Genomic DNA, 13,298 nt, shown 5'->3' on the forward strand with positions numbered 1-13,298 from the left:
TCAAATATTGGAAATATATTTTGATAAACTTGTAATACAAAACTTGTCTGAGGAGTCCATTATTCATTGCAGTGTTTTTCTTTAGTAGTTTGCGGATATAAATGTGAAACTTGTATAGATTTATTTGTTAGTTTAGTGAATCTATATGTTTCACTTTTTGAATTAAACTTTTCAAGCCAGCTAAATCACACAATGTGTTTGATTTGTCATGGTTTTAGAACGAGCATCACAAATTCATTGGACGCCTGCGGTTAAACAAATGACCATGAGATGTCAGTATTAAGTCAGACTAACTCCAAACGGTGGCGTCAGGTGACTTGTGTTACGTGAACATTTTTTGTTGTCGAGTAAGCACAACGAGGCCAGTCTTGGTTTACTGATTGATTGTTTTAACAGAGGCTGATTTTTTGTTGTTGTTGTTGTTGTTGTTGTTGTTGTTGTTGTAACTTGTTTTCTTCTACACTTAATTGCCCCGTTGGATGTTGCGCATACTGTACTTGTACAATGCATGCGTGCAAATCTGATTGAATGACAAAACACAAGTTGGTGCAAGTCAGACAACCTGCAAACTAGTAGAAGACAGCAATGTGCATGACGTGTACATGTGTTAACTTGGTCAAGTGATGGTCACGAGCAGCTCTTGACTTTATGCAAATGTCCTCCCGCGCGCTGTGATTGGTGCGCAGCGTGGAGGTGTCGTCAGGAGGGCGGTGACACGGATCCTGTGCAGCTTTATGAACTAACTGTGCCCCACTCTTTGCACATTTAGACGTGTGCGTCTATCCCCAGGCGTAAGTGACGCTTCGCTTATATTCTTGTCAGTTGGATGCCGTTGGAGTCACGTTTTTCCCTTCTGGAGGAAAAGCTGATTTTTGCGTAGGTTTTTTGGGCGGGTGAGTGCGCTTTCGGCGACTGCATGAACTAGTTGTGGACATTTCGGAGCTCTTTCAAGAGACGATCTAAAGGTGAAGATGAGCAGTGAGGCGCACTCGCATTTGGGACTGCAGAAACTTCCCGTGAGTTTCGTCAGCGACTTCGACTTGATGAAGTTCGGCGTGAAAAAGGAGGCGATGCAGGCGATAGAACGTTGCCTCGTCGGGCCGTGCAACCAGCTCCACAGACCCGACTCGGTGTCCTCCACTCCTGGGACCACACCTGGCAACTCGATGCCATCGTCGCCAAACCTGCCTCCAAACGAGCTGAGAAATAACCCCGAGGACCCGTTTTGGATACCTAACAACGGGGGTTACCCTCACCCTCAGATGTACCCACAAGCTTTCGGGCTGACCCCCGAGGATGCAGTGGAGGCCCTCATCGGGGCCACGACGCAGCAGGGACATCCGCCCGCGCCCCACGGCCACCAGCAGCCACCTTTCCCTGTTGAGTATGAAGGCTACAACCAGCTCGGCGAGACTGCGCATCACTACTCGGAGCTCTCGGCACCTCAAGAAATGCTCCCAAGTAGCCACTGCCAAGACCCCTATCTCAAGAACGACATGGGCAGCGCCTCCCCACAGACCCCCGACGAGGTCGGCGGAGCGCACCATAACCATCCCCACCTTCAGGGGCAGCACAGGCGCACCAACGTCGACTGCCACTTCTCCGACGACCAGCTGGTGTCCATGTCGGTCAGGGAGCTGAATCGGCTCCTGCGGGGTCTCAGCAAGGACGAAGTCATGCGCCTCAAGCAGAAGCGGCGGACCCTAAAAAACCGAGGCTACGCACAATCGTGCCGCTACAAGCGCGTCCAGCAGAAACACATCTTGGAGCACGAGAAGACCAGCCTGGTGTCCCAGGTCGAACAGCTCAAACACGAACTGAACAGGCTGGTGCGGGAGAGGGATGCCTACAAACTCAAATGCGAGAAACTTTCCGGTGCAAATTGTTACCACGAAACCGGGTCAACCAGTGACAACCCTTCCTCGCCCGAGTATTTAATGTGAGGTGTTTTCATGCCCGGAAAGAACTGGACTGTAGCTACTCTTCAATAACCAGCAGCCAACGTCGCTTTTGAACAATCACTTCTTCAGTAATTCATGTAATTCAAATATATCAAATGATAGTCGAGCCAAGTGTTGAAGCATGCATGCAGGACATGTGTGAACTGTTTATATCTCGAGACATATTTGCATTTTGTGAAAAATTATACTTGAAATCACCTCCTGCTGTTGTTTTTACTCATTTAATTCCATTTTATTTACATATCAACCTTTCCCCCTGATTTTGCTTAGATTTTTTTTTATTACCACATTTTGTGAGTTCCTGCTCATTAAAATACACATTGAAGACAATTATGCTAGTTTTCTCTGCAGCATTATTTTTACTTATTCTGCTGGACAGATGTCTTCTTTACATGCTTGTCTTTTTTTAAAGAAAACACAATTATGCAAATCGGTTTTGTGTTTTTCATATACTATGGATCAATAAAACTATTGTGACTTTTTGTACCATGTCTCGAGCTCTTCATGGAATTTTTGATGATAAAAAAAAACATCATTTGCACATTATGCCTTTGATTTTTAAGTCTGCTATTTAAAAAAAAAAAAAAAGACTACCTAATCCACAAACATATGCAGTAAAGTTTAAATGCACACAAGAAGATGCATCCAACATAAGAGTAAGGAAATTTTAATTAATATGAAGGGTAGAACAAAAACATTTGTCACCAAAAAGTGCAACATTGCATTACAGTAAAATAATTCATCTTTAGTTGTTTGTCCAAGCAAATTAGTGAAAAGTTTTAGTTGTCTTTTTTTTTTTTTTTTTGAAAAATGTCTCCCCAAAAAAGTCATTTTGTGGCAAACGGAGGGACAAGTGCTTTCTCTTTTTTTATGACCTTTAGCCCTCAAGGAACGCTGCTTCCTGTGGGATTCTGACATGTGAAAGCACAGGAGGCTGGCTGGCAGAGGCTGTGGGGCACAGATAAAACACAGTGGAAATCAGGCTTCCCCTCTTCTCCCTTCCTCAGATAAACAAACCACATCTGTATTCAATGACAGAGGAAGAGAGAAGCGGCAACCTCATCCACTGCTCTGGACAATTCAAGAGAAATGTTTGCACTTGATGCCTTTTTTTTTTCTTATCTGCACCGTTCGCCACTTTGTAATCCATAAGCACATTTCCTCAACACATTTCCGTCCCAGTTCAGGAGCGCAATAATATTTGGATGACCAACCTGCTTCCAAGGCCAATGTGATAAGTGACCCTTTCACTGTCAAAAAAGACTTGACAGGCCTGTCTTGAGTGAGAGTTCAACTAAGCAGGTGGCTCACTTAATGGCACCATCTTTTTTTTTAACGGGACACCGGGTTTCTCTCATGTTTGACCTCTGACAGTTCTCTGCTCACCCTTCTCAAACACAGGTGCAAAAGCACTTTCCCTTTGAAAACAGGCTCTGGCCCTGGAGCCCTTCCTGGTGCTCTGGAAATACATGAAACAGATCGCATGGTGGAAAATACACTCTAGAATGTCACAAGAGCTGTGTAAAAAATGTCATTTTTACAATAATAATGATGCGTAATGTTAGGAAAGTATTCTTTTTCTTTTTTAGTGGCGTTAACTACGCTCTACCATGGGAGCTCTTTGATCATTTCTGCTCCAATGTGTCCTAACTCAGTGGTTCTCAAATGGGGGTACCCAAGATTTTAAAATACATTTAAAAAGCAGCATACATACAAAAATCCTTATACATAAATAATTATTACATTATGTAAATATTTCAGGAAATTTTAAGTTAGTAAAATCAAATGTCGGCTATATTCAGTAGGCTATTCAATTTCATTGTCCTCAAAACCCAGTCTCCTCAAACCAGAATGGTTCGACCCAAACTGTTATATTCCATCTAGGATCACCTGTCAATCATTTGAAATTAATGATTTCTTTTTTAGAACAGACCTAACTATGATCCCAAAGGAGGACACTTATGGTGATAATTTTTATGTGCACAAATCTTTATTTGTAACTTAATTATTTCCTAAAAAAAAAATAAAAAATAAAAAAATAAAAAAAAATAAAAAAAGTTTTTTTATTTTTATTTTATTTTTTATTTTTATGTCTTTTGATTTCCAAATAGTTCCAAATAGTCCCAAATGAAGTTCCAAAGTTTAATAACCAGACAATAATGGCACCACACTGTTTTGTTTTTCAACCAAAAATATTTTTCACTGGTTAGGGGGTACTTGGCTGAAAAAAAATATTTCACTTGGGGTACATAAGTGAAAAAAGGTTGAGAACCACTTTTCTAACCTGGTCTGCAAATAAAACAAAACATATGTACTGAAGCATGAAACTGCTAATGTGGAGTAAACAGTTTTGACTCGGCTATGTCATTCGAAAGTGCTGCAGAGTCATTCAAACGTATTGATAAAGTCATTTGAAAGTATTAGTAAATTTATTTGAACGTAAAATATAGGCAAACTGCTAAAAATACGAGACAAAGTGCAATTTCTGCAGAAATTGCATGTGAATGCTGAGAGTTGAATGCTAATAAAACATTTCCCAAGAGAGATTTGCTGAGCAGTATCAGAGAGCTGGTAATGATGGGAAGTTGTATGTATGGAAGTTGCCATGGGAAAGTGGGACTTGGAAAAAGTTCAATGTCAGTCCTATTGAAAATGAATGGGGGGGGGGGTTCATATTTAACGTTAAATTGTGCGAGTGCTGTAAGTTATGTGGAATCAGATGATATATATACCCAAGATGGCGTGAATTTTTGAAGCAAGTTGAAATTTGAACAGTGTAAATCGGATGTTTTTGCACATCAAAAAAAATGTGGAGAATAAAATGTGCCTGAAATAATAATAAAGAATCCGAATAAAGCATTCCCACAATTACACTTCTTCCTATCATGCCATGCATGGGGTCTTGAGTTGTGCATGCGCAATTGTGGCTTTTTTACCATTATGGGAAAAAACGCGATGTTTTTAGAATTTGGCGTACATTTTATGAGACTTTGGAACAACTTTATCAACACATTGTAACTACTTTATCAATACTTTGTAGTACATTCAAACAACTTTATCAAGACGTTCAAATGACTGCAGTAGGTTTGAATACCTGTTAAACCTGTTTACTCCACATTGGCAGTTCCATGCTTCCGTACACGTTATGAATACCTCTAACATAATCCAGCATTATAGTATGTGCATTTTGTTTTATTTTATTTTTTTTTCAGATTGCCTTGGTATACCAACGGCTGTACAAAGTAATTGTGTATGGCAGTGAATCACAACTTTCCATATTTAAATCTGCTCTTTGAGAAGTTTAATTCCACGAGTCAAATTTGAATAATTACTTCCATCATCCCATTCATCCAATAAACAGCAATTCAGTCTTAATGATTAACTTTTTTACATTTTATGATGTCACGTAGTACATTACATAACCCATGAAGTCTTAGTTTATTTCTTTACTTGGTATGCTGTCATGCTTTTTAGCCCTTTGAAGAAGTGCCTGTTAGAATCTTTGACTACTATCAATCATTGCAATTGCGTTTCTAAGCATCAGCAGCCTATAGCAGTACAGTGTCCGTGTTGGCAGGCAGAGGGGCTTTGTGGCGCTGTATGACAATGTGCAGGGTGCCATTGTAGAAACGATTAGCCAGCTCTTTTCCCTCGAATGCAATAGGCTGGAGCGACTGATGTGCGAGCCACACATTTCACCCCCCCTCCACTCCACCGCAAAGACCCCAAGCCCGCAGCGCCTGAGGCAGGCTCCTGAGTCAGCAGGAGGGAAAGGTGTCTGCACGTCTGTGGCATCAGAATGGAGAAAGGGAATGATTGCACTAAAAAAAAGAAGGCGATGATAAAGAGGAAGCATCATCACGTCTTGAATTCTTTCAAAATCCCTACCGCAGAGCTCTTCATTAATTAACGTGACCGATGCACTTTGACACAATGTAGACCGCTTAAAGATGTTTTGTCGAGAATGTGAGCTTCGCCAGTGTTTGGCCGTGTCTCAGACAGTGGACACAGACAGAAGAATGCCGCAGAGAGTCACCATTGTGTGGGGAGAGTCAGAGGAATGCAGGCACACACGGACACCAATGAACACAACCAGAGGCCTGGGCCAACAGAACCTACATTCAACTGGACTTACTATTTGGACCTGTGATATCATAGGCTACTCATGTTGCTTAAACATGTTTGTGGACTCACTTCAGAAGAGCGCCTGAGTGCGTCGGAGATTAGATAGAAATGCACGTTTTCAAAGAAGCATTTGTTAATCAGCTGTGTAAACATGTGTTGCTTTCAAGCAAACACTGCTGATCAACGAGTGAACTCTTTGCTCAAAATGATGATTGGTTAGTTTTGACCCCGAAAATCAGGAGCGCTCCAGTTCCAGCTTAATTTTTTTTCCATGGTTGTTTTGCAACAGTAAGAGTTGAAAACTGATGGTCGTCTGCGGTGTCACGTGAGGCGCAAAGCAGTGATTCGGACGCAGGACGAGGGGCTTCCTCTTTCACTTCCTATATGAGGAGCCGGTCAAGTGACTCTTTGTGAGAGCGTTATGCTTGTATGTCGCAGGAAAACACAGCTTGGATGGCTGCGGTTTCCGCTCAGGATGTCCACTCGTTTCTGGGCAGTTGTGACACTGTGAATCATGCCGTGATCACACACGTCTCCATCGACATTGCACGCACGCAAATGTAAAATAAGTGCGAGAGCAGTTTGCCTAATTAGGTTGAAGCAAAGTCATTTTATTTGTACATTTTTTAACCTTTTTTTTAATTTAATTCTTGCACTTCAGTTTTTTATTTTTTGTTTTTTTACTGTTTTGCACATCCTGACCAATTCCTTGCTAATTATGGATGTAATACTGGTAATGACTAATGTTATCACATGACACGCTCTATAAAATTCTACAGAGCGGTTTAATATGTAGCTCTTCAAGTACAATAAAGCTTGCAGAGTTATCTTATTGGCTTCCTAGGGATGTGGTCTTCAGGTTGTTTATGCATCAACTTCTGGGGATCTGATAGGACGGACTGCTGATAAACAACTTGTCACGTTTTACTGGACACCACTGACAAAGTCTTGTCACATTACAGACCCTGTACTTTGGTCGGAGTGCAAAGGGTGAACTTCTGTAATGTAATGATTTTACAGCTTGCTCCCTTCATGACGGAACAATATTGGAAAGCAGAATGAAGTTGCTTTTGTGATGGATACATTTTTCTGCTTCATTAGTATGACGTTGCAACTTTAAAGCATAAATGAGGCCCGTCAACGTGAGGGGGATTATCCAAGAAAGATGAGCTCTTTCCCTTTCTTTCCCTGTTAGGATTTCCTGTCCTGTTTTATGGGGGTCATGCAGCTGGCAGGCGCCCTCCTGTTTCTGTCCATAATAATGACAGGCATCTATTAGTGCACAGTAGAAACACGAGCCACAGAGGTTAACTTGGCCACCCTCCCCCACACACACCTTCCTATCTTTAGGGCTGATAATTGTGTCTCTTAAGTTTCGGTAAAGAAAATCTTAGCTGATTAAGGATCGGCTTCTCCTCAGGCACAAGCATGCTGCAAACTGACGACTTCAAGCCAGTTTGGCAATGTATGGCTTGCCCACAGTGAACTATATAAAAATAATGGAGGGGTTGTTTTTATTTTATTTTTTTTATTTTTTTTACTAAAAAACAAACAAACAAAAAAACTTATAGAACCATCAGCAAAAATGTGTTTTACAGTCTACTAATCAGTATGTGCTTTTTGCTTTACCTTATTGATCTGTGTTCATCATTAGCACCCTAACATGGTGGACAAAACAACATGGCAGTGGTGTCATATGTTCCAGAGAACTCTCACAAGACTCCTTGAAACTGGGTGTGTCACTCTCCCACTAATGTGTCATGTTAATATCTTTGTAGTGTCATAACTTGTCTCTAATGGCTCTACAAAGGTGGCTGCGAAACTTGAAGTCATGTTGCTACTTTGCATATATATGGACAAAATGGTAGAAATCTTTTTTACACCCGTCCTTGGGCGGGATCAGTTTTTTGACAGTGACGGAGAAGAGACCAACTGCCAGCATGTGAGGGATCTATTTAGGGCCTTTACACTATAGTGAACCACAACTTGTTCTTAAAAAAAATAAATAAATAAATAAAAATAAAAATACAAATAAAATAAACAAAATGTGTCCTGGTTTTTGTTTGTTTGTTTGTTACTTACTTTGAATGCTTTCCAACATTACATCTGCTGTTGGACATTGCAAAGTTGTTTTGTTCATATGCAACACTGACCAAATAATGTAAGGGAGTCATTTTTGTCAACTAAAAATGACGATTTTGGTACTCATACTGGTAATTGGTGCAACACTATTTGCACTTTCTACAAACATGCCTGTTAATTTAATTGAATGCAAATGAGAACATTTGCTGCCTATACTGTATGTGCCCTGTAACTCTTTGGAATGGATAATGGATTTACAGTGCATTTGGTGCACTTGATTTTTGTTGATGAAAGGACAAGAATAACTAAATTGAATATAAAATATAATTTATTACAGAAGCATATTGCATTCACTAGGATTTTTCTGACAATTTTTTGGGTGGGAGCTTTGTTTTTTGAGTACTTTTTTTAAAAAAAATCTGTTTTTCAGAATATTTTTTTCTGTTTTACCGAACGTACCTTCAGCTATATCACTTTTTGGGTGAGTTAAGGGAAGTATACAAACATGTCAATCAATCGGCGATCAGCATGATTTTAGTAAGCTCACAGTTAAGTTTCTACGGAAGCATATTGCGGGAATGCGGGAAAATGTCCGCCATTAGTGAGTCCGCAACCAGTCTCTTGTAGTTCAAAGGTTAAAAATAATAATAATAATAATAATAATAATAATAATAATAATAATAAAAATAAAAAAAAACTCTGAAAAACTTTGAAAAACAGAGCACCACGAATATTGTTTTTGTCTGTTATTTAAAAATATTTTTTCCTCTGTTTTTTTCTGATTTTATTTTTCTGTTTTTCTGAGTAATTTTTCCTCTTGCTCTTCTGACAATTTACTTTCCCGTTTTTCAGATTTTTTTTATGACATAAAAAAATGTGCAGTACAAGAAAAAAAATTCAGAAAAACAGAAAATTAAAAATATATATATATATATATATATATATATATATATATATATATATATATATATATATATATATTAGGGATGGGCGAGTACTGATACCAGATATCGGTATCGGGCCGATAACGGCCTTTTTTCAAGTACTCGAGTACTCGTGACGCAGACGAGTACAAGCGACCGATGGCAGAGGAGGAAGACGTTAAGTGAGTCCTCCCTGCCTGTAACTGGCGCTAGCTTACAGCAGTTTTTCACCAAAACTTCACCGGTTTGAAAATACTTCAAAATTGTGAATCTTAAACTAAAAGAGCATTTTTGTGTTTTATTTTGAGCGTTAAGACTATTGAAGAGTGACTGTGCTGTTTTGTTTTTTGTTTTTTTTTTGTCAAAATTAAAGGAAATATATTTGCTTAAAAATATCTTTTAGTGATTTTTTTTTTATTTGTCAAAATGTACTACTGGTATCGGTAGTTGGTATCGGTATCGGTATCGGTGAGTACTGAGGGTCTGAGTATCGGTATCGGTCTGAAAAAAAGTGGTATCGAACATTCCTAATATACATATATATATATATATATATATATATATATATATATATATATATATATATATATATATATATATATATATATATATATATATATATATATATATCCATCCATCCATCCATTTTCTTGACCGCTTATTCCTCACAAGGGTCGCGGGGGGTGCTAGCGCCTATCTCAGCTGGCTCTGGGCAGTAGGCGGGGGACACCCTGGACTGGTTGCCAACCAATCGCAGGGCACACAGAGACGAACAACCATCCACACTCACAAGCACACCTAGGGACAATTCAGAGCGCCCAATCAACCTGCCATGCATGTCTTTGGAATGTGGGAGGAGACCGGAGTACCCGGAGAAGACCCACGCGGGCACGGGGAGAACATGCAAACTCCACCCAGGAAGGGCCGAGCCTGGACTCATATATATATATATATATATATATATATATATATATATATATATATATATATATATATATATATATATATATATATATATATATATATATATATATATATATATATATATATATATATATATATATATATATATATATATATATATATATATATATATATATATATATACTGTATACAAAAATAGTTGGAAAAACAGGAGGGAAAATTACTCAGAAGAACAGGGAAAAAAATCAGAAAAGCACAGCAAGGTGAATACAATATCCATCCTTAATTTAGAATCAACTAGCAAGAAAAAGTTGGGCCTCCTCTCTGCCTGTTTTTATGAATCTGTTTTTCCCCCCCCACAAATGCCAGGTCTCAACATGATTAAGTCCGACATTTGAAGAGGTTCCTTGTCACCACTCAACGGCTTGGTATCCTCAAGTGATATGCACTTAGTCAGAGCAAGTATCCTATTCATTGTGAAGGACATCCCACTCAAGAGGGGAAGGGTCAGATTGTGGTATAAATATTCTCTGTCAGCACTCTTCTGATCAATTTGAAAACTTTCAGGCATTATGTGTATTTGGTGCCACATTAAGATCTGATAGGACACCTGATCCTGTATGGCAAAAGTTACTGAGGTCAAAGTGAATTTATTTTTCACTCCCGGTTTTAGTGTACTGTAAAACTGAAACAAGAGAATGAAACATTGTATTCATAAACATGTTCAAACAAATCATAGAATTTCATGTTACAAAAGTCAAAGTCAAATGGAAATTAGCATAACTGTTACAACAACAAATATTAAAGTGGACGTCAAACCCCCCCCCCCAACCCCCCCCCAAAAACCAAAAAAATATCCTTGACAATAATATGTTCTATGCAGCCTCACTAGTATAAATATTCGTGTTGTTCCAATACCGATACTGGTATCGGCAGAGGTGACGATACTGCATAAAAACAGTGGTATCGGTATCTGTGACTACTCACAAGTAACATGCCAATACCATTAATTCCAAAGCTAATATAGGATTTTGGATGCAGCATCTTGTGTCTTGCTGGTGCACAACATTCACTGATATGTGACATGTTCACTGCATGCCGATCTAAGATATCCTATTGGCCCTTGACTGCTCCGAACCAGTGGCAGGACAGCTTTTTCATGTTGAGGGAAAAAAATAAAAAATTAAAGTATCGGTATGGTATCGGTATCGGCCGATACTGCAAAGCTGGGTATCGGTATCGGTATCAGGAGCCAAAAAACGGTATCGGAACAACACTAATAAATATGGTATTTTGGTTAATAATGTGATAGTGGAATATGAGTTAAGCAGCAAAATCCAACAATTTTTATCAATATCAGAAGTGGCCATTTTGCTACTTTCTGTCTAGTGAAAATGACACCACAGTTGATCAAGTCTCGGGTAACACTAACAACCAATCACAGCTCAGCTTCCAAAAACAGGTAAGCAGTGATTGGTTATTGCCTGAGCCCTGATCAACGATGTCATCTTCAGTTGACAGCAGGTGGCAATATGGCTGCCCCCTGAGATAGATAAAAATGTCTAGATTTTGCTGCATAACTCATATTCCACAAATGTAATATTAATCAGAATGTTATGTTTAGACTAGTGAGCTTACATATAATGTATTGTCAAGAAATGTTTCACGTTCATGTTCCCTTTTTTTTTTTTTTCTTCTTACACTGAAAGGGCTTTTTCTCTTCCAGTAGATTAAAATTTGCTGTGCATGTTGTGGCACAGTTTGGTCATACATTGACGTCTTAAAACACAAAATCCACACTTGCCTCAAAAAACCTATACAAAATGACCATTTAAAAATCTGCATTGGCCACAGTGACCGAAAAGAAGAGATGCCACAGTCAAAAAAAAAAATAAAGTCAAAAACAATATTCAAACTTATTCACATAAGCTATGATGATGATTATTCCACCCTTAGCCGAGAAACAGCAGCAGCTGGGTGTCACACAGGAAAAAGTGAAGTGTGTAAAGACGCAACCTGTGAGCACTTAACATGTCCAGGCTGTACGACAACATATGTTGGTGACCTTTGACTCAGAACCCAACAAGCTCTGACCTGATCCTACACACCGTCAGCTGTTAGGCAACATAACTGCCTTCATCGTTGACGAGACCCCCTTATCTGTCTCTTTCCCGAATGTGTTGACACTACTCGCTAGAGAACACATACACACACACACACCCACACACACACCCACACACACACACCCACACACACACACACACACACACACACACACACATACACACACACACACACACACACACACACACACACACACACACAAAACAGACAAATGAGTGAAAACGATACTATGAACAACTACAATGGCATTCAGGAGAGGAGCAGAGGAAATCCTAATTTAGATCAGTACCAAAACGTACAGCTTTATAGATACATGCTAACTGCATATGCTAATTTTGCTATTAATATTCATGAATTATTGGGGGGCGGGGGGGGGGGGGGGGGGGGGATAAAACCTCTATATATACACTGTACAAGATTGTTGTTGTTGTTTTTTTAAATTAATAAATTAGCTATTTCAGTGGTGTCCAAACTACGGCCCGGGGGCCATTTGTGGTCCGCCATCCATTTTTCAGTGGCCCGCGACATATGCTAAAAATAGCATTTGACTCAGTTCAAATAAAAAAAAATAAAAAATAAAAATGTTTGGAGATGGTGAAAGTAAGAAGGGAGGGTATCGAAAAACAAGTGCCATTAAAGGTTATTTTAGTAAACTAAAACTAATGAAAATACTAAACTAAATTCAAAAAACAATATTGTTATATTGTTACCAAAATAAAATAAAAACAAAATGCTTTTTAAAAAAACAAAAACTAACTGAAACTACATTTTCTGTTTACAAAACTAACTGAAACTATCTATAATTATAGCAAACATGTCCTTCGTTTTAGTCTTTGGTAATTAATTTAATGCTTGAGCCTTTGGGGATGATTTTAAATGTGATTTTTAGTAGATTTATTTTGATATAAACCGGAATAATGATGTTTAAAAGTATATCACACAGAAGTGACGTCATCGAGCAGCAGCCAATAGAAAAGCACCAAAAGATAACGTTGCTGCCATGTTGTTTTTTAAATATTGCACACAAGTAATACATATTTTAAAAAAAACAAAATAATAATAATAATAATACTGAAACTAACAAAGTAAACTAAAACTAAGCATTTTTAAAAAACTAAACTAATAAAAACAGAACCGCCCTGAAAAGTAATAAACACTA

General features: G+C 38.7%; 1 protein-coding gene across 1 annotated transcript; it reads left to right on the forward strand.

The window, feature by feature from the left end:
• Positions 1-736: 736 nt before the first annotated feature.
• mafbb (v-maf avian musculoaponeurotic fibrosarcoma oncogene homolog Bb) lies at positions 737-2,452 on the forward strand. Its single transcript, XM_077530684.1, has one exon. It carries the CDS (start codon positions 972-974, stop codon positions 1,941-1,943), a length of 972 nt encoding a protein of 323 aa, XP_077386810.1. The 5' UTR covers positions 737-971; the 3' UTR covers positions 1,944-2,452.
• Positions 2,453-13,298: the final 10,846 nt, after the last annotated feature.

The sequence above is a fragment of the Festucalex cinctus genome, chromosome 8, assembly GCF_051991245.1.
Source record: "Festucalex cinctus isolate MCC-2025b chromosome 8, RoL_Fcin_1.0, whole genome shotgun sequence".
Lineage (NCBI taxonomy): Eukaryota > Metazoa > Chordata > Actinopteri > Syngnathiformes > Syngnathidae > Festucalex > Festucalex cinctus.